General features: G+C 46.8%; 1 protein-coding gene across 1 annotated transcript in view; it reads right to left on the bottom strand.

Annotated features, from left to right (window-relative positions):
- The window catches only part of LOC138600565 (phosphatidylinositol 4,5-bisphosphate 3-kinase catalytic subunit alpha isoform), a 38,485-nt gene extending 19,867 nt beyond the window's left edge, over nucleotides 1-18,618 (bottom strand). The window contains exons 1-13 of the mRNA XM_069672020.1: nucleotides 18,534-18,618; nucleotides 16,828-16,931; nucleotides 16,583-16,745; nucleotides 15,341-15,550; nucleotides 15,131-15,198; nucleotides 12,685-12,813; nucleotides 12,513-12,566; nucleotides 11,700-11,809; nucleotides 11,473-11,614; nucleotides 11,236-11,321; nucleotides 10,350-10,455; nucleotides 8,856-9,008; nucleotides 8,643-8,774 (exon numbers count right to left, since the gene is read on the bottom strand). Coding sequence (XP_069528121.1) covers nucleotides 8,643-8,774; nucleotides 8,856-9,008; nucleotides 10,350-10,455; nucleotides 11,236-11,321; nucleotides 11,473-11,614; nucleotides 11,700-11,809; nucleotides 12,513-12,566; nucleotides 12,685-12,813; nucleotides 15,131-15,198; nucleotides 15,341-15,550; nucleotides 16,583-16,745; nucleotides 16,828-16,931; nucleotides 18,534-18,618 — 1,542 coding nt within the window. The remainder of the gene's footprint in view (nucleotides 1-8,642; nucleotides 8,775-8,855; nucleotides 9,009-10,349; nucleotides 10,456-11,235; nucleotides 11,322-11,472; nucleotides 11,615-11,699; nucleotides 11,810-12,512; nucleotides 12,567-12,684; nucleotides 12,814-15,130; nucleotides 15,199-15,340; nucleotides 15,551-16,582; nucleotides 16,746-16,827; nucleotides 16,932-18,533) is intronic.
- Between the last annotated feature and the right edge of the window lie 6,712 nt (nucleotides 18,619-25,330).

Raw genomic sequence — 25,330 nt, 5'->3', positions numbered from 1 at the left:
AGAACGGCTTCTATAAATGAACCATAGTTAACCATTATCCCTTCCCACCCGCTGTTAAGAGAAGAAAAGAAAGTAAAACACAGAGAGAGAGAAAAGAAAGAATAAATAAATAAAAAATAAAAACACATGACCACTACTGAAGTTACAAATAAATGATACATGGGGGGGAGGGGGCATCTAGTCACTTTCTGGATGAATAGTAGTTCTGTCTAAATACGAAGGGCTGCCAGGTTTTGTTGAAAACATTACCAGTACCTGTCATGTCTCGTCGGTTATGTTAAGTTTTATGTTTTTAGTCCTGTCTTCCATGTTTGCCATGTCCGCTTTTATTTTGTAGTAACTGTCCTCTCTCGTTTCAGAAACTTTATTTCCTGCCCTGGTGTTTCCTCGTCAGTGTGATTGTCTGCTCCACCCCTAATTGTGTCCACCTGTTTCCCATTTCCTCATGTATTTTAAGTCTGTGTCAACCTGTGTCCTGTGTCAGATCGTCTTGTCTCTAGTCTCGTCCTGATCCCTCGTGTCCAAGTAAGCTTTGTTCATATTAGTGTGGTCTTTGCTCTGATCTTTAGTTCCAGCTTAGCTGTGATTTTTTTGTTTGTACTTTGGTCAAGCCTTTTTTCCAGCATTGCTGTGATTTTGTGTTTTTCTAAACCTAATCTTAGTTTTCCTGCTTAGCAGCGATTTTATATTGTACTTTGTGTTTCTTTGGAATTTTTGTGGACTTCCTTTGTTAAAATAAACCTTTTGATTTTCCTGAATTTTGAGTCGTGCTCTTGGGTCCTTTTTTGAGTCTTGTCAGTACCCACAAGTGAGAATCTAACCTTCTCAAGTCTGATATGAGTTAGGACCTCCCTAAGCCAGCCATTTTGTGAAGGGGGGAGAACATGTTTCCACTTAAACAAAATAAGGCGTCTGGCCAATAGAGTTGTAAAGACCAATACCCGGCGCTTTGACACAGGGAGATTAGGTGTTTTAAGTGGGGGGGAACCAAACAGGGCCATGCAAGGCTCAGGACTAAGATCCATATCAAGCACTATTGCAAGTGTGTAAAACATTTGGCACCAAAAGCCAGTGAGATTCGGACAGGACCAAAACATGAGTGTGTGGTTAGCAGGTGACTGCTTATACCTATTACAACTGTCACTGGTGCCTGGGTAAATCTTCGCCAGCCGAGCGTTTGTGTAGTGCACTCTAAAAAGAACCTTACATTGTAATAAGCTGTGCCTAGCACACATGGAGGACGAGTGAACTAGCTTGAGAATTTGGTCCCATTGGTTGTCTGATATTGGTACTCCTATGTCCTCCTCCCAGGTCTGCTTCAGGCGAGTCATTTGGTCAGGGTTAAGGGAATCAATGGAGCTGTAAATCACAGAGATGGAGCGTTTTTGTGCAGGGTCAAGGGTGAGCAAGAAGTCAATCCGGCGGGTGGTTGGGGAAGTGAGGGTACCTGGTTTGGACAAAGTGCCTGGCTTGAAGAAAACGAAAAAAGTGAGAGTGAGGTAATTCGAGCCTGAATGCAAGCTCTGTAAAATCAGTAAAAATGTTTTCTTTGTTAAGGTCCTTGACATGTAGCAGGCCTTTGTTTCGCCAGATATTAAAAGTAGGGTCTGACAGGGAGGGTGGGAATAGATGGTTCTTAACAATCAGGACTGAAGTTGAAGGTTCATTCAAGCCTAAATGTTTACAGAATTGCGTCCAAATTTTCAGTGAGCTTGTAACAACAGGGTTCTGCGAGATATTATGAATCTTGAGGGGGAGTCGCGCGGTAAGGAGGGACTGTAAAGAAAACTTTGAGGACCTTAGTTCTATCTGAGCCCATGAGGGACCTGCGTCAGCTCCTCTGTCAAGCCAATGACTAAGTTTATTAATGTTGCAAGCCCAATAATAATGGATAAGATTGGGTAGTGCGAGACCGCCCAGCTTTTTGGGGAGTTGTAAAACAGCTTTTTTAATACGGGGTGGCTTATTCAACCATAGAAACGACGATATTGTCTGATCTAGCTGCTGAAAAAAGGAAAAAAAATGGAATATGTTGGAACAAATAGAGGAATTTAGGGAGAGTCACCATCTTTACCAGGGAGAGAGGGAGGGAGGACCAGAGAGTCAAATCAAGATTACACTTATCAACGGCGAGTTGGCGAAATTTTTTGTTGAAAAGGTCCTTAAAAGAAGCAGTGACAAATACGCCTAGATATCAAAACCCCTCTGATACAACTCTAAATGGGAAAGAGGATGGTGGCATCTCCCTAGACAGGCGGTTGATAGGGAGAAGTTAAAATTTAATTTATAACCGGAGTATCTGCCAAATTGGGTTAGAATGTCTGTAATAACAGGGATGGACGAGGCCGGGTTTGACATATATAATAGCAAATCGTCTGCATACAGGGACAGCTTGTGGGTGACATCATTCCTGGTGATGCCCTCGACTCTCCCCTTCCCCCGGGGGCATCCCTGCCTGGTGCCCCGGCGAAGGGCAAAGAAGGGCGACCTCACACCATTTGTAAGGATATGGGCAGTTGGGGAGTCATAAAGTGGTCTAATCCATGCAAAAAGGTCAGAGCTGAAAACAAATTTTGACAGGACGTAGTACAGATACTCCCACTCAACCGCCGAACACTTTCTCAGCGTCTAAGGAAATTACCACCTCAGGTGTGACAGGGTTGGGGGAGCCAATAATGCTGAGAAGCATTCTGGTGTAAAATGACAAATTTCTTCCAGCCATGAACCCAGTCTGGTCTGTGGAGATCAGGGCAGGCAGGGCTTGCTGCAGACGAGTGGCTAGGACCTTAAAGAAAGGGAGTGGGGGCAGTGGCATATTGTGTGTCAATTCTCAATAGTTTCCTTTCTGTGTCCGCTTTTTTCTGCCGAGAGGCGAACGAGATCACCTGTACCCTCAGATATGCTTTACACGCCTCCCATAGAGTGCCTCTCGTGATGTCTGGGGTGTCGTTTGTTTGAAAGAAGTTGGCTATTTCCTCCTGGAAGAATTTTTTAAAATGTGGATTATTCAGTAAAAAGTGGGAAAGTTTCCACTGTGTATGTGGAGGGCTATGGTTTGGGAAATGTATGAAAGCCGATGTAGGAGCATGGTCTGAGATCACTATACTGTGATACTCGCTGGAATTGACCCAATGCAATAGCCTATTGTCAATAAAAAAAAAGTAAATTCTTGAATAAGTATGGTGAACGTGGGAGAAAACTGAAAAGGCTTTGGTGGATGGATTAAGAGATCTCCAAGGATCACTTAGGCAAAGCTGGTTTATAAAAGATTTCAATGTAGTAGCAGAGTTGGACAAAGTGAGGGGTCTAGAGGAGGACCTATCTAAAACAGGATCCTGAATAAGGTTGAAAACGCCACCTATAATCGGGTAATGACTGTCTATATCAGGAAGGGAGGAGAAAAGATGGGTAATACATTTTTCATCATCCCATACAGGGGCGTAGGCACTCACCAGAATAACTGGGATATCAAACAACCTGCCTGATACAGCCACAAAACACCCATTAGGGTCTTCAATAGATTTTGTTGGTTCAAATGTTATATTTTTACTTATAATAATGGCCGCCCCTCTCACCCTTGTAGAAAACTTAGAATGAAATACATGACTCATCTAAGGTATTTTAATACGTGAAATCTCAGAGGTCTTGAGGTGAGTTTCCTGAAGGAAATAAATCTCCCCTCTGAGTTGTCTCAGATGTGAAATCTCTTTGTCCCTCTTCATTGTTCCATTGACTCCCCTAACGTTCCATGACACAAACCTGCAGCCCTGGTTTTGAGGAGTAATTGTGTTGTGCATTACACACCCTTTGTTAAATGGAGATGTACAGTGACGATGCCTTTGGGAGGGGGGGCGCAAACAACATAAAAAGAAAAGGGAAAGAAAAGAGAGAGAGAGAGAGAGAAAAAAGCAGAAAACAACAACAACAACAATAGAAAACCATATTAACACATTCAAAACCCCTATATAGATTCCAGTTTCTTTATACTCACTGATCCCCATGAATTCACCACTCCCTTTTATATGCTTCCTCTGGGTAATATCATGAGGAAACACCCATTAATGTTCATTGTTACGCAGATGATACTCAATTATACTTATCAATGAAGCCAGACGAAACCAATCAGCTATCTAAACTAGAAGCATGCCTTAAGGACATAAAGATCTGGATGACTAGAAACTTTCTGCTACTTAATTCAGACAAACTGAAGTTATTGTGCTCGGCCCAAAACACCTCAGAGATTCTTTCTCTAATGATATAGCTGCCCTAGATGGCATCAGCCTGGCATCCAGCACTACTGTTAGGAATCTGGGAGTTCTGTTTGATCAGGATATGTCCTTCATCTCCCACATAAAACAAATATCAAGGACAGCCTTCTTTCATCTTCGCAACAAACATCAGACACATCCTGTCTCAACACGATGCAGAAAAACTAGTCCATGCATTCGTTACTTCCAGGTTGGATTATTGTAACTCGTTACTATCAGGCTGCCCTAATAAGTCACTAAAAACTCTGCAGCTGGTACAAAATGCTGCAGCACGTGTGCTGACAAGAACTAGGAAGAGAGATCACATCTCTCCTGTATTAGCCTCTCTGCACTGGCTTCCTGTAAAATCTAGAATAGAATTTAAAATCCTTCTTCTTACTTACAAAGCTCTTAATGGTCAGGCACCATCATATCTTAAAGAGCTCATAGTGCCATATTACCCCTCTAGAACATTGCGCTCCCAGGATGCAGGCCTGCTTGTGGTACCTAAAGTCTCTAAGAGTAGTGTTGGAGGTAGAGCCTTCAATTACCAGGCCCCCCTCCTCTGGAACAATCTACCAGTCAGGGTCCGGGAGGCAGACACCCTCTCTTCTTTTAAGAGTTCAAACTTTCCTCTTTGATAAAGCTTATTGTTAGAGCTGGCTCAGGCTTGGACTAGCCCAGAGTTATGCTGCTATAGGTTTAGACTGCCGGGGGATCTGACACACCAAGCTCCTCTCTCTCTCTCTCTCTCTGTGTTTCTCTGTGTGTCTCTCTCTCTCTCTCTCTCTCTCCCTCTCTCTCTCTCTTCCTCTCTCTCTGACTCTCTCTCTCTGTCTGTCATATTAATGCAGCTCATTAACTCTGTATCTTCTGGTCCCATTAACATTACTAACCACACATCTTCCCAGGAGTTCTTGTGCTCCCTTGTCTTGAAGGTTCCTGAGGATCGTTGCTGCAGACCACCTGCTGCTGTGGACCTGCTCGACTGCAACAACTACTAACATCAGCCTTCCCCATAGTATCATTATTGTTGCTGCTAATGCTAATAGTAGACCCGTTGACTTCAACTGTTACAATTACGATTACCTCAGCCTTTATCATTACTCTGCTTCTCTCGCTAATTTATTTATTTATTTATTTTGCTAATCTTCACCCTAGTCTACCACTATTATTGGCATTGTAACCATCAGTATGTGTCTGTTGTTGTTGTAACAAGAACATATGTTGTTGTTGCTCTCTCTGCCTGTCTCTATCCTGCATCTCCTTCTATCCCATGTTCGGCCCATCCAGTCTCTTCAGATGGCTGTTCAACATGAGTCTGGTTCTGCTCGAGGTTTCTGCCTGTTAAAGGAAGTTTTTCTGCCAATGTGCCGAATGTTGCTAAGTGCTACTCATGGTGATTCATGTTGGGCCTCTCTTGAAATAACAGAACAAAGAGCCGGTCTAGACCTGCTCTGTCTGTAAAGTGTCTTGAGATAACTCTGGTTATGATTTGGTGCTATACAAATAAAATTTGATTGATTTGGTTGATTGAATTTGATTGATTGATTGAGTTTAAGTGCCTCCCATATTATAAGGCCTAAAACCACACTAGTCACATGTGAGCATAAACGTTGCAGCACAACGGTCACTATGGAAAAAATCCCCCAGAGTATTTTAGGAAAAGACAGAACAGTGCAAGTTTTTCCATTACTCCACCCCTTTAGAGCAGTAAAGGGCAATATGTCAAAAGCAATATAATATAACAATATATAATATAACAAAAAGCAAGACTCCCACTGCGATGTAACAGGCATCTTTGTATTAAACATTTAACTGATATTACCCCTAATAAAAAATTAAAACGGGCTAAATGGGCCGTGTGGCATAACTAGCCAAAACGAACAGGGGCAGGCTCCGTACACAACATCGGTTCAACAAGCTCAGGTGGGGTTTTACGAAAGCTAGAGGAGTCCCAGTGTTCAAAAAGCATCATACAACACTAGTAAGAGTTCACAGTCACTGTATGTTAAATATTATCATGTCAAGACACTCTTACCGGCTGGGCGAGTCGTCCCAAAGCCCGTACCGGTGTCAGCATTAGCTGTTAATGGATTAGCCCGAACATCGACTTCAGAGTCGAGTCCGTGAAGCAGCATCATGGGGTGGGCATGGAACTCACGAAGGCAGTGGCTTCTTTGACTGAGATAAAACGTTTATTATTGCCATCTTTCTTGGTGATTTGAAGCTTTGCTGGGTAAAGCAGAGCTGGTCGGAGGCCCAGGTTGTACAGCTTAGGCATAACATCGCGGTAGGCCGCATGTTGCTCAAAAACATCGGAGCAGTAATCCTCGTAGATGCGGACTGGCGAGTCAAGGTACTTCAGGTCATTCCTTCACTTGCAGGCCTCCCGGATTACTAGCTCCTTGGTCTGGTGCCGGTGAAAGCATACGATCACAGGTCTGGGCCTGTCTCCCTGTCGCGGCTTAGCAGCTAGGGAGCAGTGGGTCCGGTCTAGCTCTGATGGAGTTTGTAGCACCTGGCCCCCGAATATCTCCATCAGGACATCAGAGAAAAACGTTGTGGGTCATGGACCTTCTATGCACTCAGGCAGGCAGACGATCCTGACGTTGTTACGTCGGTTCCATCCCTCCAAATCTATGTTTTTGGTTTTGAGCTTAGCACAAGCCTCTGATAATGTGGAGCATGATGCTCCAAGAGCCTGGATGCGTTCTTCAGTTAAATTGGCGTTGGTCTCCAAACTCATAATTTGTTCACCAAAGTCACTGTGGCCTGTACTGTGTACGCCGACCTGAGCTATGCCGACAGCGCTGCCGATATGGACTTACGGTGCTCCTCCAGCAAGCTAGTCAGAGCGGGCATGCTAATCTGGTTAGCCGCGGCGGACAAGTCGTCTCTTTTGGTGTCTTTTCCTTAGCCAGCCTGGTCCCGGAGGCCTTGAAGCGTGTGAAAGACATTACTCAATATTACTACAGAGTCGGGTCAAATTTGGGTCGTAAAAAGTTATGTTTTTCAGGTCAATGCGGGAGAGCGTGATGTATGCGTCTACTCCATTCCTCTCTCCACCGGAAGTCCTCTGAGAGGAGAGATGCTGGCGAGCTTGGACTGGTCAGGTATGCAGCCTGAAGATAGAGACTGGTTGATGATGCTGAGAAGGCAGGGGGAAATTACTGGTCGGACCTCTTTGAAAAGTTTAGCAGGAATTACATCAGTCGGGGCAGAAGATGGTCGCATGTGAGTAACTATAGTCAAAAGGTCGTACATGGAAATGGGGTTGAACTCAGACAGTCAAACTTCAAAACAGAAGTGCAAAGCAGGTGTGAGAATTCGTTTAAGAAAGCTGATGCAGAGCTAGGAGGTCGGTAAATAAGCATACAGCATACTGGCACTTCATACAAAGCAACAGCAGTAAAAGGGACACACTTGAGGTGGCTCTTATAGACCACTGTATTACCCCCACCATTGCAGACCTCGAGGCGTTAAGGAAGTTATAGCAGGGCGGGCAAAGCTCCACTAGAGGGCCGCAGTCCCCAGATTTGAGCCAAGTCTCAGTACGACACAAGATGTCTAAATTGTTAGAGGTGATAAAGCTGTTCAGTATGAAGGATTTGTTTGACAGTGATTGAGAGCTAAAAACAACAGGAGAAATGGACTTGGGCAGTTTAGACTTGCAGGGGACAGTAATCAAGATGCCCGGGGGCCTTGTGGCTGTGACTGAGACAGTTCCTAGTTCCTAACAAGAAGCTAAAACGTTGTCAGATAGCCGCTAACGGGAGCCAGGATGTCATAGCCCTGATAGATACTTTTTTTTTAATAGCCTAGTTGTTGACAGGCGGGGGTGGGGCCCATAAGGACTGCGGGCCCCCCCCCAGTCTCGTGGGGGCTGTGGGGGTATACTTTACAGCGGTGACGCTTCACCTGCTGTCCGTTCCTAGGACACGCCTTAAGACTCGTGGTGATCGTGCTGTTGAGGCTGTCGCACCGAGCCTCTGGAACGGCCACACCGAAACGTTCTACTGACTCTGCTGTTAACAGTTAAAAACACATCTGTTCGGACAGGCAATCGGGTCCCATGTTTCAGTCTACTTAGGCTAGTGGTGAATGTTCTGTGCATTTCATTGTGCTGCTTATTAAACTTTGTTATTGCAGTCTGCTGGCATGATTTTTATTCTTATTGTTTATGCTTTTCTTTCTGTATATTGTATTTTGTTTGTGTGCTGCACTTTGTGACTTCTGTCTGAGAACAATATAAATTAAATAAAAATACTTACATGCAGAGAAAGAGGCAGTCAGAGTGACAGATAGGTAGAGGGCAGTTGTATATATAGATTATAACATGTAACATATAACAACCAGTCCATGGCAGTAGTTGTATATGAATATATATTTTACCAGTCCATGGCAGTAGTTGTAGCCCAGCTCTCTGCTGATGGTCCAGTTTGCGTGCTCTTCTATCTGCTGCTCATCAGGAAACATGACGGTCTGATTAAACCAGGAGAACTCTAGCTCCACACAAGGGGTCTCCTACAGAGGACCAGACGATCAGTCATTTATCACTCAGGATCTATCTCATGCATCTGACAAGTAGGAGGATGTGTGGTGTACCTTATTGGGATTTGAACCAGCGACTCCGATTGGATTCAGTAGGTCCTCAAGGCCGTGAGGGACCGGCCAAAGACTGAGAGCCACTTTACCAGACACCAGAACATCTGTGTAGTCAAACAGGTTCACATTCCCCCAGGCCAGAGGACAGTGCTCCTGTCAGACAGACAGGTGGTCAGTCAGACAGACAGGTAGTCAGACAGGTGGACAGGTGGTCAGTCAGACAGACAGGTAGTCAGTCAGACAGACAGGTGGTCAGACAGGTGGACAGGTGGTCAGACAGACAGACAGACAGGTGATTAGACAGATAGAGAGGTGGTCAATCAGACAGACATACGGACAGACACACAGGTGGTCAGTCAGTCAGACAGGTGGATAGATAAGTGGAGATACAAACAGACAGATGGTCAGACAGGTAGAGTTACAGACAGACAGATGGTCAGACAGGTAGAGTTACAGACAGACAGATGGTCAGACAGGTAGAGAGACAGACAGACAGATGGTCAGACAGGTAGAGTCACAGACAGACAGATGGTCAGACAGGTAGAGTTACAGACAGACAGATGGTCAGACAGGTAGAGAGACAGACAGACAGATGGTCAGACAGGTAGAGTCACAGACAGACAGATGGTCAGACAGGTAGAGAGACAGACAGAAAGGTGGTCAGACAGGTAGAGTTACAGACAGACAGACAGATGGTCAGTCAGGTAGAGTTACAGACAGACAGACAGACAGATGGTCAGTCAGGCAGAGTTACAGACAGACAGATGGTCAGACAGGTAGAGTTACAGACAGACAGATGGCCAGTCAGGTAGAGTTACAGACAGACAGACAGATGGTCAGACAGGTAGAGAGACAGACAGACAGATGGCCAGTCAGGTAGAGTTACAGACAGACAGACAGATGATCAGACAGGTAGAGTCACAGACAGACAGATGGTCAGACAGGTAGAGAGACAGACAGAAAGGTGGTCAGACAGGTAGAGTTACAGACAGACAGACAGATGGTCAGTCAGGTAGAGTTACAGACAGACAGACAGACAGATGGTCAGACAGGTAGAGTTACAGACAGACAGATGGTCAGACAGGTAGAGTTACAGACAGACAGATGGCCAGTCAGGTAGAGTTACAGACAGACAGACAGATGGTCAGACAGGTAGAGAGACAGACAGACAGATGGTCAGACAGGTAGAGAGACAGACAGACAGATGGTCAGTCAGGTAGAGTTACAGACAGACAGACAGACAGATGGTCAGTCAGGCAGAGTTACAGACAGACAGACAGATGGTCAGACAGGTAGAGTTACAGACAGACAGATGGTCAGGCAGGTAGAGAGACAGACAGAAAGATGGTCAGGCAGGTAGAGAGACAGACAGACAGAGAGGTGGTCAGACAAACATATGGACAGACAGACAGGTGATGAGTTAGACAGACAAACAGGTTCAGTCATTCCTTTATTGAATCAACCTAGATGGCCTGAATGTTCTTCCTTTCCTACCTCCTTAGCTCCTTTCCTTCCCTTGACAGAGCAGATAGACAGGCAGAGTCTGGCTGAGCGAGGGAGGTCAGCCAAGTAGATGTCATAGGTCAACCATTCATTCCACCTTGACACACACACACAGGTCGAGAGAAGAAGAGATATAGACAGGAAAGAAAGAGAGACAGAAAGGTAAGACAGTGAGACAGGTAGTCAGCCAGTCAGGGGGTAAGAAATAAACAGGCAGAGAAAGACAGACAGATGGACAACAAAGAGACGGGAATAAGAGAGACAGTGTATTCAGTGTGAATGTACACCAATCAGCCATAACATTTTGACCACCTGCCGAATATTGTGTAGGTCCCTCTGACCCTGACCCTAACCCTGACCCTGACCCTGACCCTGAACCTGACCCATCAAGGCATGGACTCCACTCGACCTCTGAAGCTGTGCTGAGGTATCTGCACCAAGATGTGAGCAGCAGATCCTTTAAGTCCTGTAAGCTGCGAGGTGGGGCCTCCATGGATCGGACTTGTTTGTCCAGCACATCCCACAGACGCTCGACTGGATTGAGATCTGGGGAATCTGGAGGCCGAGTCAACACCTTGAACTTGTTTGAGGTGCAGGAGAAAGGACAAAATTAAGACTATTGAGAGGGCGAAGGAGGCTATGTCCTTGCCGAAGCCAACTATTGATCTGGCCAATGATAAGTCAGCGCAGGTAACTGAGAGGCCGGTGATGGTGAATGAGAAGCCGCCTATTCATTCGACCAGGGCGGCAAGTCATGCTTCTAACATAGCAACCCACTGGATCGGCTACTGGCTAGGCTGGTCATTAGCTTCTGAGGCTGACGACTAGCACGGCAGTAGACGTGTGTATATTGTGTGTGTATGTGTGTGTGTGTTACCTGGGGTTGGAACAGGGGACTCTTTGTGTATTGACGTTATCACAGAGCGGCTCTCCCCCATGATAAATACCTGTTCTCACATATATCTACAGACACACACACACACACACACACACACAGGTCTACATGAGACTTTTTTGAATAATGTTACAAATAACGTGAAGACACACAGAAGACAGACAGACACAAACAAACATTGCCAGACAGATTCACAGACAGGCAGAAAGACAGTCTCACCTTGTCGATGTCTCGTATGTTGACATTGACGTACGTGGCACACAGCAGACGGACTCTCAGCAGAGTATTGAAGGCCCACAGAGAGCGAGCAGGAGACCCATCTCCTCCTCCAGGACACGGAGACGGCTGAGGAGTCCTGCGGCTGAAACACAAACTACAAACATCATAAACAAGCTCCTGATTGGCTGATTGATATGTGTGCCAGAGCTGCTGATTGGCTTTTGTACCTGTATGAGGGTGTGACGAAGCCAGAGGCAGGAAGCTGAGAGTACAGACTGTCTTTGGAAACCAGCATCAGGTGAGGAAGACGACCCACGATGATGCAAGAGCGGATATACTGCCGACAGACAGACAGTGGGCGGGAGGATACAGGTAGAGACAGTAAGACAGGCAGAGACAGGTGAGGAGAAACAGGTAGTGACAGGTAGAGAAAGTGAGACAGGAAGAGACAGTGAGGAGAGACAAGCAGAGAAAGTGAGACAGGAAGAGATGGTGAGGAGAGACAGGTAGAGAAAGTGAGACAGGAAGAGACAGTGAGGAGAGACAGGCAGAGAAAGTGAGACAGGAAGAGATGGTGAGGAGAGACAGGTAGAGAAAGTGAGACGGGAAGAGACAGTGAGGAGAGACAGGCAGAGAAAGTGAGACAGGAAGAGATGGTGAGGAGAGACAGGTAGAAAAAGTGAGACGGGAAGAGACGGTGAGGAGAGACAGGCAGAGAAAGTGAGACAGGAAGAGACGGTGAGGAGAGACAGGCAGAGAAAGTGAGACGGGAAGAGACGGTGAGGAGAGACAGGTAGAGAAAGTGAGACGGGAAGAGACGGTGAGGAGAGACAGGTAGAGAAAGTGAGACAGGAAGAGATGGTGAGGAGAGACAGGCAGAGAAAGTGAGACAGGAAGAGACGGTGAAGAGAGACAGGCAGAGAAAGTGAGACGGGAAGAGACAGTGAGGAGAGACAGGCAGAGAAAGTGAGACAGGAAGAGACGGTGAGGAGGGACGGGCAGAGAAAGTGAGACAGGTAGAGACAAACAGTTTGAGTTACCTTGTACTGACTAAGAGGGTACTTCTCCAACAGGTACTCATCACAGCCACACACCTGAGGAGACAGACAGGTACAGAGATAGACAGGTGAGTAACGTGCAGGTACACAGATTGACGGATGAGTCTGACAAACAAACAGACAGACAGACAGACAGACAGACAGACAGGTGTACCTTTAGGATGTACTGGCCCTGATATTCCTGCACACAGAGGCGGAGCTGTTGAGGTGACAGGTGCATCGATCTGCTTTTCTTCCTGATAGACTCTGCTATCAGCTGCTCAGGTAAACTGTCATGACTCACCTGTACAAATAACAGAACATGAGAATATGAAGAGAACATGAAGAGAAAATGGGATCATGGAAAGAACATGAGGAGCAAATAAGAACATGACCCTAACCCTTCATCACCTCCACATGTCCTTCATCACACCACCTTCATGACATGTCCTTCATCACCTCCACATGTCCTTCATCACACCTCCTTCATCACCTCCACATGTCCTTCATCACACCACCTTCATGACATGTCCTTCATCACCTCCACATGTCCTTCATCACACCTCCTTCATCACCTCCATATGTCCTTCATCACACCTCCTTCATCACCTCCACATGTCCTTCATCACACCTCCTTCATCACCTCCATATGTCCTTCATCACACCTCCTTCATGACATGTCCTACATCACACCCCCTTCATCACCTCCACATAACCTACATCACACCCCCTTCATCACCTCCACATGTCCTTCATCACACCTCCTTCATCGCCTCCACATGTCCTACATCACACCTCCTTCATCACCTCCACATGTCCTTCATCACACCTCCTTCATCGCCTCCACATGTCCTACATCACACCTCCTTCATCTTCTCCACAGGTCCTTCATCACACCTCCTTCATCGCCTCCACATGTCCTACATCACACCTCCTTCATCGCCTCCACATGTCCTACATCACACCTCCTTCATCACCTCCACATGTCCTTCATCACACCTCCTTCATCGCCTCCACATGTCCTACATCACACCTCCTTCATCACCTCCACATGTCCTTCATCACCTCCACATGTCTGCCATCACACCTCCTTCATCACCTCCACATGTCCTTCATCACACCTCCACATGTCTGCCATCACACCTCCTTCATCACACCTCCTTCATCACCTCCACATGTCCTTCATCACACCTCCTTCATCGCCTCCACATGTCCTACATCACACCTCCTTCATCTTCTCCACAGGTCCTTCATCACACCTCCTTCATCGCCTCCACATGTCCTACATCACACCTCCTTCATCGCCTCCACATGTCCTACATCACACCTCCTTCATCACCTCCACATGTCCTTCATCACCTCCACATGTCTGCCATCACACCTCCTTCATCACCTCCAAATGTCCTTCATCACACCTCCTTCATCACCTCCACATGTCCTTCATCACACCTCATTCATGACGTCCTTCATCACACCTCCTTCATCACCTCCACATGTCCTTTATCACACCTCCTTCATCACCTCCACATGTCCTTCATCACACGTCCTTCATCACCTCCACATGTCCTTCATCACACCACCTTCATCACCTCCACATGTGCTACATCACACCTCCTTCATCACCTTCACATGTCCGACATCACACCTCCTTCATCACCTCCACATGTCCTTCATCACACCTCCTTCATGACATGTCCTTCATCACACGTCCTTCATCACCTCCACATGTCCTTCATCACACCTCCTTCATGACATGTCCTTCATCACACGTCCTTCATGACATGTCCTTCATCACACGTCCTTCATCACACCTCCTTCATGACATGTCCTTCATCACACGTCCTTCATCACACCTCCTTCATGACATGTCCTTCATCACACGTCCTTCATCACCTCCACATGTCCTTCATCACACCTCCTTCATGACATGTCCTTCATCACACGTCCTTCATCACACCTCCTTCATGACATGTCCTTCATCACACCTCCTTCATGACATGTCCTTCATCACACGTCCTTCATCACACCTCCTTCATGACATGTCCTTCATCACACGTCCTTCATCACACCTCCTTCATGACATGTCCTTCATCACACGTCCTTCATCACCTCCACATGTCCTTCATCACACCTCCTTCATGACATGTCCTTCATCACACGTCCTTCATCACACCTCCTTCATGACATGTCCTTCATCACACGTCCTTCATCACCTCCACATGTCCTTCATCACACCTCCTTCATGACATGTCCTTCATCACACGTCCTTCATCACACCTCCTTCATGACATGTCCTTCATCACACGTCCTTCATCACACCTCCTTCATGACATGTCCTTCATCACACGTCCTTCATCACCTCCACATGTCCTTCATCACACCTCCTTCATGACATGTCCTTCATCACACGTCCTTCATCACACCTCCTTCATGACATGTCCTTCATCACACGTCCTTCATCACCTCCACATGTCCTTCATCACACCTCCTTCATGACATGTCCTTCATCACACGTCCTTCATCACCTCCACATGTCCTTCATCACACCTCCTTCATTACACAGATAGGATTACACATCAAGATAGGCTACTGTCGCAAACAAGAAACAAACAGCAGCTTACCTTTAGGGTGTACTTCTGTTTAGAGTTTGATGGAGACACGATCACCCAGATGGTCACGATCAGCCTCCCTGCAGACAGACAGGTACAAAGAGACAGATACAAAGACACAGACAGGTACAAAGAGACAGACAGGTATAGAGAGATAGTTAAAGACAGAAGGATTGGGTTCACAGACAGCCTGGCTCCCTGCTGGTCCCTCGGGGTGACTACCTTTGTCCAACTTGCTGCAGATGTGCTGGGGGAGCTGGGGGCTTGATTCTACGTTGGGGGGGTAAACGTAGAGTGCCTGGCTGTGAGCCCCTCCCCCCTCTCGCTCCTCCATTGCCTCTCTGCACACGCTCAGTATGGCACGTCGGAAGTCCTGAACCTCTGGGTCCTTCAACATCTCGAACTCGCAGACCGGCATCCCAATGGCAAAACCTGCAATGAGTGGGGGGTTAGGAATGTTACGTTACGTACCCTGCTTTGGGACCACTTTGACCTTCTTTACCCCAGTTTGACCCTGCTTTGGGACCAGTTTGACCTTCTTTACCCCAGTTTGACCCTGCTTTGGGACCAGTTTGACCTTCTTTACCCCAGTTTGACCCTGCTTTGGGACCAGTTTGACCTACTTTAGCCCAGTTTGACCCTGCTTTGGGACCACTTTGACCTTCTTTACCCCAGTTTGACCCTGCTTTGGGACCACTTTGACCTTCTTTACCCCAGTTTGACCCTGCTTTGGGACCAGTTTGACCTACTTTAGCCCAGTTTGACCCTGCTTTGGGACCACTTTGACCTTCTTTACCCCAGTTTGACCCTGCTTTGGGACCACTTTGACCTTCTTTACCCCAGTTTGACCCTGCTTTGGGACCAGTTTGACCTACTTTAGCCCAGTTTGACCCTGCTTTGGGACCGCTTTGACCTTCTTTACCCCAGTTTGACCCTGCTTTGGGACCAGTTTGACCTTCTTTACCCCAGTTTGACCCTGCTTTGGGACCAGTTTGACCTACTTTAGCCCAGTTTGACCCTGCTTTGGGACCGCTTTGACCTTCTTTACCCCAGTTTGACCCTGCTTTGGGACCAGTTTGACCTTCTTTACCCCAGTTTGACCAGTGGCCAAACAGTGGTCCACTTCGTCATCAGCTGAATTGATGAGTTTGCTGAGTGACATCAGTGGTCAGATGTTAGTTGACTGTCCAATGTGCTGTGCACACTGATGAAGTCAGATGATGTCAGGTGATGACAGGTGACAGCTGATGTCAGGTGATGACAGGTGACAGCTGATATCAGGTGATGAAAGGTGGTGACAGCTTATGATGATGATGATGTCATGGGATGACAGGTGACAGGTTATGACAGTTAATGTCAGGTGATGACAGGTGTTTACTGATGATGTAAGGTTATGACAGGTGATTTCAGGTGATTTCAGGTGATGACAATTAAAGACAGTTGACAGGTTATGATAGGTGTTACCTATCTCTCGGTTCAGGATCTTCTCCTCGCGGTTGCCTAGCGGCTCAATGACCTTCAGGATCGGGTGAAACAGTCGAAGGTCACACAGCCGCCTTGTCTCATCATAAAACTCCTCCCTCTCTGCCTCCTGGGTCACACCAACAAAGATGTAGCACGACTCCTCCTGACCAATCAGAGAGCAGAAGTTATGTCTGTCGCAACCAGTAATTTCAAGAGTTGTGCTCAAAGGTCATACAGAGATGTACCTGCAGCAGGTGATACAGTGGGTACTTCCTGGCTTCAGTGAAAAGCTGCTGCTTGATGTTGATGAGAGGAGTTTCTCTGAGACACTCGAGACTGACCATCATCCCTGAGAAACACGGAGACACCGTCAGAGGACAGAACAGACACCATCCCTGAGACACAAGGAGACACCGTCAGAGGACAGAACAGACACCATCCCTGAGACACACGGAGACACCGTCAGAGGACAGAACAGACACCATCCCTGAGACACACGGAGACACCGTCAGAGGACAGAACTGACACCATCCCTGAGACACACGGAGACACCGTCAGAGGACAGAACAGACACCATCCCTGAGACACACGGAGACACCGTCAGAGGACAGAACAGACACCATCCCTGAGACACAAAGACACCGTCAGAGGACAGAACAGACACCATCCCTGAGACACAGAGACACCGTCAGAGGACAGAACTGACACCATCCGTGAGACACACGGAGACACCGTCAGAGGACAGAACTGACACCATCCGTGAGACACACGGAGACACCGTCAGAGGACAGAACTGACACCATCCGTGAGACACACGGAGACACCGTCAGAGGACAGAACTGACACCATCCGTGAGACACACGGAGACACCGTCAGAGGACAGAACTGACACCATCCCTGAGACACACGGAGACACCGTCAGCGGACAGAACAGACACCATCCGTGAGACACACGGAGACACCGTCAGAGGACAGAACTGACACCATCCGTGAGACACACGGAGACACCGTCAGAGGACAGAACAGACACCATCCCTGAGACACACGGAGACACCGTCAGCGGACAGAACAGACACCATCCCTGAGACACACTGAGACACCGTCAGAGGACGGAACAGAAACTGTCCCTGAGATATGTTCGGAGGACCCAGAGATTCCTAACATACAATGAGCTGAAGCATTTCACCCTTTGCTAATGAATTTCAGGTGCATGAAACAGAGTAGACATGGAGCCAGGGCGAGCCATTTTTAAAACATGTGACACATTGATCAGTGTTTATGCTGATGCAAAATGCGGGTAAGAACACTCTCTCTTAGAAAAGAACTAAACTATCTGATTTTGTTGCTCACTAGCTTGTATCGCATCAAGTTAGGAATTGTGTCAGGCTGGAGAAGGAGGCTTTTCGGGGCTTGGTTTGCCCAGGGGATTTACTGAAGCTGCAGACAGGTACCAGAAGTGGACTGTGGCTTTGTTGGTTCGTATGGCAAAAAAGGTGTGGGAGGAGTTCAAAGAGGCTATGGAGTAGTACTTTCTGCTGGCCAAAGGAAGCTGCTGACCCGGACTGAGGATGTCATAATCGGGGTAAAGGAACACTTTGAGGATGACCCAAAAGTTCTCAGATCAGAAGGCAGTTAAAGACAGGAGATAAATTAAAACTTCATGAAAGCCAGAGGATTTAAAGGAAGCTAAAGTGGAGGTCTTATTGTGATGGGCAGAGAGCTCCACAGTCTGAGGGCTCTGACTGCAAACGCCCTGTCACCTTTTGTTACCAGACGAGATTTAGGAACAACCAACAGAACTGCATCCACTGATCTCAGGGAACCGAGTCAGACGCTGCTCCAGGAATGGGAGACAGCGAGGGGGGAGTGTCCATTAAGTCAGTCGATCGTGGATGACGATCTTTTTGACAGATAAAAATAAATCATAGAATTAATAGCCAAATATACTTACCATTGGGTAGGCAGCAATCCACCAGGATACGGGGGGGCATCAGGTGAAGCCCCCAGAGCTCACCTGATGACGGCCTGGGTGCCATGGCAACCACCAATCACAAGCAGCCTCACCTTAGCGCTGGGCTACCTGGACAGACAGAGAGACAGAAAGTCAGTCTGACAGACAGAGAGAGACAGACAGGTCTTCTTCAGCCCCGACTGGCTCTGTAGTTTAACCCTTTGTGACTCTTATTAAAGAACATAGAGAAACTTTGGAGTCATTGAAGTTGAATGTTTCAGGCTGAAATGTATATAACGTCCTGTATATCATTATTATATGTTAATATCAAGTCATATACTGAATCAGTTTGCTGATGATTCAGTAACTGTCTCTTGAACAGTGATGACCCTGATCATGGCCCGGTAGTGTCTGAGTTTAAATCTTTTCTCACCATCAGTGTGTCCAAGACAAAAGACATGACATTAGATTTTAGGAGAAATCCTCCGCTCCTGTCTCCTGTGGTCGTCAATGACCAGGCTGTTGAGGTGGTAGATCATGAGAAATATCTTGGCACCATTATCAACAACAAACTGAGCTTCGAGTCTCATGTTGATGCTGTGTGCAGAAAGGCCCACCAGCGCATGTATTTTTATCGCAGCTTATTTTAAAAGCATTTGTTTAAAACACATTTTGATCATTGCATTTCCCTAATATCAATGTAAATGTTGATTACTGATCTGTGACTGTGAGCGCTTGCTCCTTTGTATTTAGTTTGTTTAGAAATTCGTCCAGTTTGAATCAAACAACCAATCAGGCTTTTCATGTAGCTAGCCAATCACAGCGACTCTGTACAAACTAGCGTCATCCGACTTCTATGTGACTTGTCAGCAGTGCGCACGCAGAGGTTGTGCCACTCAGGAGCTATGGCAACCTGCCCTGTTCCTTCTTGACAGTAGCTCTTACAGCTGGTGGGAGGGGCTTAGCGAGGTAATACAGAGAAGCAGAACGTTCTTACTGTTGTTTACTGCCACTTTTACGATGTTCATATGCTCTCCAGGACAAACGCCATAATGTGAAGTGTGTGAAACATTGTTTATATTGTGATCATGTGTCTGATGACCATGTGTAACATCACTTTCACATGGACCTTTGTTACACACATGAATTCTGAAGTTCAACACATGAAATATGATTTCTGTATGAACATGTGAAACGTTGCACATTTTTATCTGTGGTTGTTGACTTGTACTTCTTTTAACTTTGTTTATTTTTATTGAATATTTATTGTTTGTTTTGAGTTCATATAAAGTCCAGTTTATTATTGATATCTCTTCACTGTCTCATCCTCATGTGCTCATGTGCTCATGTTGTCTTTGTGTTTTTCAATAAAGCCGTCAAACAAAGAGCTGAAAGTAGGACACACACACACACACACACACACACACACACACACTAGGACAGGCGGTGTGTGTGTGTCAGGAAGCTGACTTCCTTCACTCTCTTCCTGTTGACCGGCTTATTTAAAGAGACAGTCCGTCAAATTTCATTCACAGGAAACAAAGACTCCAAAAATAAATAATTATAATTATTAGTAATAATAACCATAACAATAATAATAATAATTATTATTATAATTATATGATTGTAATATTATCTATCAATCAGAGATGAGATGACGTCATGAGGGTGAAAGTGAGCCGACAGGAAGCTGCTGTCAGTCAGGATTATTAACTGTTTGATCGACCCTGATGATGTCATGTTTGTTTGTAAACACAGCAGGTAAACAGGAAGATAAGCTCTCTCTCTCTCTCTCTCTCTCTCTCTCTCTCTATATATATATATTTATACACACACACATAGATACATACATATATATATATAAATCATATTTAGTTTAAAACATGAAATCATCACAGACTGAAACTAAAAGATCGTTTCATTCATTTCCTTTAGGATCTATTATTTGTTCATGACAACACCTCTCCTTATCTCCTCTCCTCATGATCTCAGACTATGGTATGGTTTCCATGACAACAGCAGTGGGAGCATCAGCGGGATGAAATGATGGAAAGAGAAAGACGAGGATTCTTTGTTCTGTCTGTCACTCACCTGAGCTCGTGCCTGTCGGTCCAACGGCGCGATCCTCGGGTCATAGCGTCCGCCTGTCTGCCTGCCTGTCCGCCTGTCCGCCTGCCTGTCTCTCTGTCTTTGTCTCCGTTTATGTTTCAGCCGGTGGATCAATCAGTCGCCGCCCCGCCGGTCCTCCGTTTAACACAAAGACACAGTCCCGTTACCGCCCGGAGACCTGTCTGTCTGTCTGTCTGTCTGACTGCCTGCCTGTCTGTCTGACAGACTGCCTGTCTCTCTGCTTAACTGTCTGTGTGTGTGTCTCTGGCCGGTAGCAGCAGAGGGAGGCTGCTGCTCGCCGCAGAACAATGTGCTGAAGGGGGGGAGGGAGGGGGGGGGGCATCCTTTTCCTCTCTTAAAGGGCCAGCAGCCTCTTGAGTCCTATTGGTTACATCAATCAATCAAACGCATCACATAGCTACATATATATGCATACATATATATATGTATATATATATATATATATATAAACACACATATGTATAGCCTATGTGAGTTAATACCAGACACGGTCCCAGAGAGTGAAAAAAATCACAAAAACATTAGAAACAATTATTTTAGCAGAGAAAAGATAACGATGATTGTGACGGGTGGAGTGCTCCTCCTCTTAGTAACACGGACATCTAACAACAGGAAGCCTCCGGAACTTAACAGGTTGCTATGGTTACAGCCAGAGAGAGGGCAGGCGCAGCTGGACCCAGAGGGACAGGAGGTGCAGCTGGACCCAGAGAGAGACAGGAGGCGCAGCTGGACCCAGAGAGAGAGGAGGTGCAGCGGGGCCGGGAGGGACAGGAGTCGCAGCTGGACCCAGAGAGAGACAGGAGGCGCAGCTGGACCCAGAGAGAGAGAGAGTGAGGAGGTGCAGCTGGACCCAGAGATAGAGGAGGTGCAGCTGGGCCCAGAGAAAGAGAGGAGGCGCAGCTGGACCCAGAGAGAGAGGAGGTGCAGCTGGACCCAGAGGGAGAGGAGGTGCAGCTAGGCCCAGAGAGAGACAGGAGGCGCAGCTGGACCCAGAGAGAGAGGAGGTGCAGCGGGGCCGGGAGGGACAGGAGGCGCAGCTGGACCCAGAGAGAGACAGGAGGCGCAGCTGGACCCAGAGAGAGAGAGAGTGAGGAGGTGTAGCTGGATCCAGAGAGAGAGAGAGTGAGGAGGTGCAGCTGGACCCAGAGATAGAGGAGGCGCAGCTGGACCCAGAGAGAGAGGAAGCGCAGCTGGACCCAGAGAGAGAGAGAGTGAGGAGGTGCAGCTGGACCCAGAGGTAAAGGAGGCGCAGCTGGACCCAGAGAGAGAGGAGCCACAGCTGGGCCCAGAGAGAGAGGAGCCACAGCTGGACCCAGAGATAGAGGAGCCGCAGCTGGACCCAGAGAGAGAGGAGCCACAGCTGGACCCAGAGATAGAGGAGGCGCAGCTGGGCCCAGAGAGAGAGAGGAGCCACAGCTGGACCCAGAGAGAGAGGAGCCACAGCTGTACCAAGAGATAGAGGAGGCGCAGCGGGGCCAGAGAGAGAGGAGCCACAGCTGGACCCAGAGAGAGAGGAGCCACAGCTGTACCAAGAGATAGAGGAGGCGCAGCGGGGCCAGAGAGAGAGGAGCCACAGCTGGACCCAGAGAGAGAGGAGCCACAGCTGTACCAAGAGATAGAGGAGGCGCAGCGGGGCCAGAGAGAGAGGAGCCACAGCTGGACTGAAGGCAGTGGTGGCGGCAGGAAGAAGACAATGACAGATTTTCACAGCTTCACACAACACACAACTTGACACACCGGATGCGGAAGCGCAGCAAATAGCTGCGAAGCGCCGCGAAGCGCAGCCAGTTTCCTTTCGGCGCCGATGTTAACCGATTGTGTCGTTCATCACCAGACGTGCAGAGGCACGGGCCTCGCGAGCGATCGCGTCAATCCTGGCAGGAAGTCACACATGAAACAACAAGAGAATCCGGTCAAAGCAAAGACTTTTCTAAATAAAAAAATGTTCAAAATAAAACATCGCGATTGACAAATGCCATATTATATTTGTGTGTTTTTATATATTTGTCAGTATCTAAACAGAGCGCAAGAGAGATGAAAATACATGCACGCACACACACACGCACACACACAGACACACACACACACACACACACAAGAAAGAGAGAGACACAAAGTGGGCTGGCTATAGGGGGTGTGGGCGGGGTGTCAAAACACACACGCAAACAGAGAGAGAAGGCAAGAGAGAGAGCATGATGAAAAAACAGCTCCAAATGTGAGTAAAGACAGCTGAGGAGCAGAGGCGCTTGTCGACCGGCGCGGAGAAATGCGCATCTGGTGTGAACAAATATAAATATGTAGATGCTGCGTCCAGGCTTGTGAAATGTGTCTATGCCGCTGCCATCTTGGAGAGGGGTGCTCCGCCAACTGATCCCATGTGAACACACAATCCAGACTACAAAAATTTGGTGCAACTTTTTACATGTAAAGACAAAACTAAGAAACAAGGAAGAACGTTTCACAGAAGACAAGATGTTGAGCAAAGATCTACTATTTAATGTAGCTAATATATTAGCTATTATGTATTTTGTATATATAATTATATATGTGTGGTATATTATATTATTTTACAATAGGCCTAATAGCGTTTAATATCATGTCATTATATAATTATAACAGCATAATGTATTAATATAACTACCCCTCCTCAATATGGCCACCGCATAAACGTATTGATCCTGTGGACAGCAGCGGCCAATGCGGCGTCTGCGTATTTATATCTATGTGACGTCATGTATGTGGCTGAGTTACAGGGAGGTTCTTCAGTCTTTGCTTTGCTCTCTGACAACAGGTGTCCGCTCATAAGCTGACCCTGTCATGAGAGCATTTTACACCGGCTGTGAGGCAGTGTTTGCTGTTGCCATAGCAATGGAGATTGTTGCACATAAACAAAGCAACATAAGCAAAGCGCCAAAGCGCGCAGCGCAAGTGTCATTGCTATCTTCCACCCAGCGCAGTCGTCATTTTCACGCCCATCGTCACCATTGTGTAAATAGCAAGTCATCTTGCGCCATCGTTAGCGCCCATGGGCGTGTTGATTTTGAAATGAGGTGTGGTCAGACAAACGGGTGGCGCGTTGCTATCTAGAGGACGCAGAAAGCGACTGCGCCTTAGACCAACAAAAACCTGGTCTACAGTCTAAAGTCTATGGCGCAATCTGTGTTTGCTATTTTGAGGGCGCATTATGGACAAACATTGGCGAGTTTACATCACAAGTCTGCTTGTAACTCACACGGGAACGCACAGCAGCGCTTCTACTCATAAGGAAAAAGCAGTGTGTTTGCAGATACAGTGAAAAAACGTTGTTTAAGGGACAGACTGCAAGCTTTGGTTTCCCTCGTCTCCTCAAATCATGATACTGCTTTCGGTTTGTTAACGACCTGCTGAGAAGTGCAGGAAGCCATGGACAAGCTCACCGCTGCATTCACACACACCTGCTTCACCTCAGGAAGATTCCTGCTCTAGCCGCGCACGGGCCAAAAACTACTGAGACCGACACAAAGCTCTCCATACTGCGCGCTCATTCAGACGCACACTCTCTATCACACAGCAGAAACCGAGACACACTCACACACACGCAGGAGGTAAATTAATAACCATGCTCAAACACAACTACCTGTGACACCGACAATTGTGCCCAACAATAAGTACATTTAAAGCCGGTTTATCTAAGAAGAATGACTGAAATCCGCCTTGTAAATAGCAACACACCTGCCTGCAGGCGCACCGGGCTCTTAAAAGGAATGACAGCTGACACTCTGATTGGTTTGATTCATGTTATGTTAAAACACGCCAATGAATAATCCAGGGACTTAAACCAATCTCTTTGCACCTTGCGCCTCGGTTTGCGCCCAGATTGAGCAAAAGTGCGTCAGACACGCCTTAAATCACTTAGCGCCGTGCGCTTTAGACTGCGCCTGCTGCCGTCTACATGGGGCCCTAAGTGTTTCAGTGTCGGACATGATTAGAGCTTCACTGCCTCCTTTATTACCTCCTTTAGGAAACACTGCAGAGATAATAACACCCACAATCCTTTGCTGCAGCTGCATTAAAACACTCTCGTGAGCAGCAGATCTGAGTTCTTTACAGGATGAAACTTAGTATAAATATGAGAGGAGGGAGAGAATGTTCTACATGTGACATTTCACTTCACCTTTGATAACTCATTTAACATATTCACCGTCTCTACTGCAGGATAATACACATTAAACCCACACGCCTCTATAAAGTGTGATTTCTTCTGTTTTATGACGATGACGTTTATATCTCAAACATCTTTTTTTTCTCGTCATAAATATGATCAATAAATCAATAATCATCTGTGACGGTGGAGTGTGTTCATGTGCAGGTTTGTGTGTTTCACACATGACGAGCTCATCGAGAGACAGAACAAGTGGAGACTACAGTAACATTACCATTAATACAGATAAGGTAAAAGACAGAATAAGATTGTTTACAAATAACAGAAACAACGAAACAAAATATGATTATGCAACATAAACACAGTGAAATAAGTGATTTAAAAACATTAATAAAATCATTTTTTAATCATTCTTCATGTGAAACAGGCTGCAGAGGTTTGAAGTCACGTTCAGAGATATGAACACTTAAGGTGTTCTCAGGTGCTCAGACTGATGCTGCTAAAAGCTGCCTCGTACTGCGTCACA

Source organism: Semicossyphus pulcher, unplaced genomic scaffold (assembly GCF_022749685.1).
Source record: "Semicossyphus pulcher isolate SPU_LCO1_2020_fin unplaced genomic scaffold, fSemPul1.0.p SCAF_21, whole genome shotgun sequence".
Lineage (NCBI taxonomy): Eukaryota > Metazoa > Chordata > Actinopteri > Labriformes > Labridae > Semicossyphus > Semicossyphus pulcher.
This window is presented reverse-complemented; position numbering and strand designations above follow the sequence as displayed.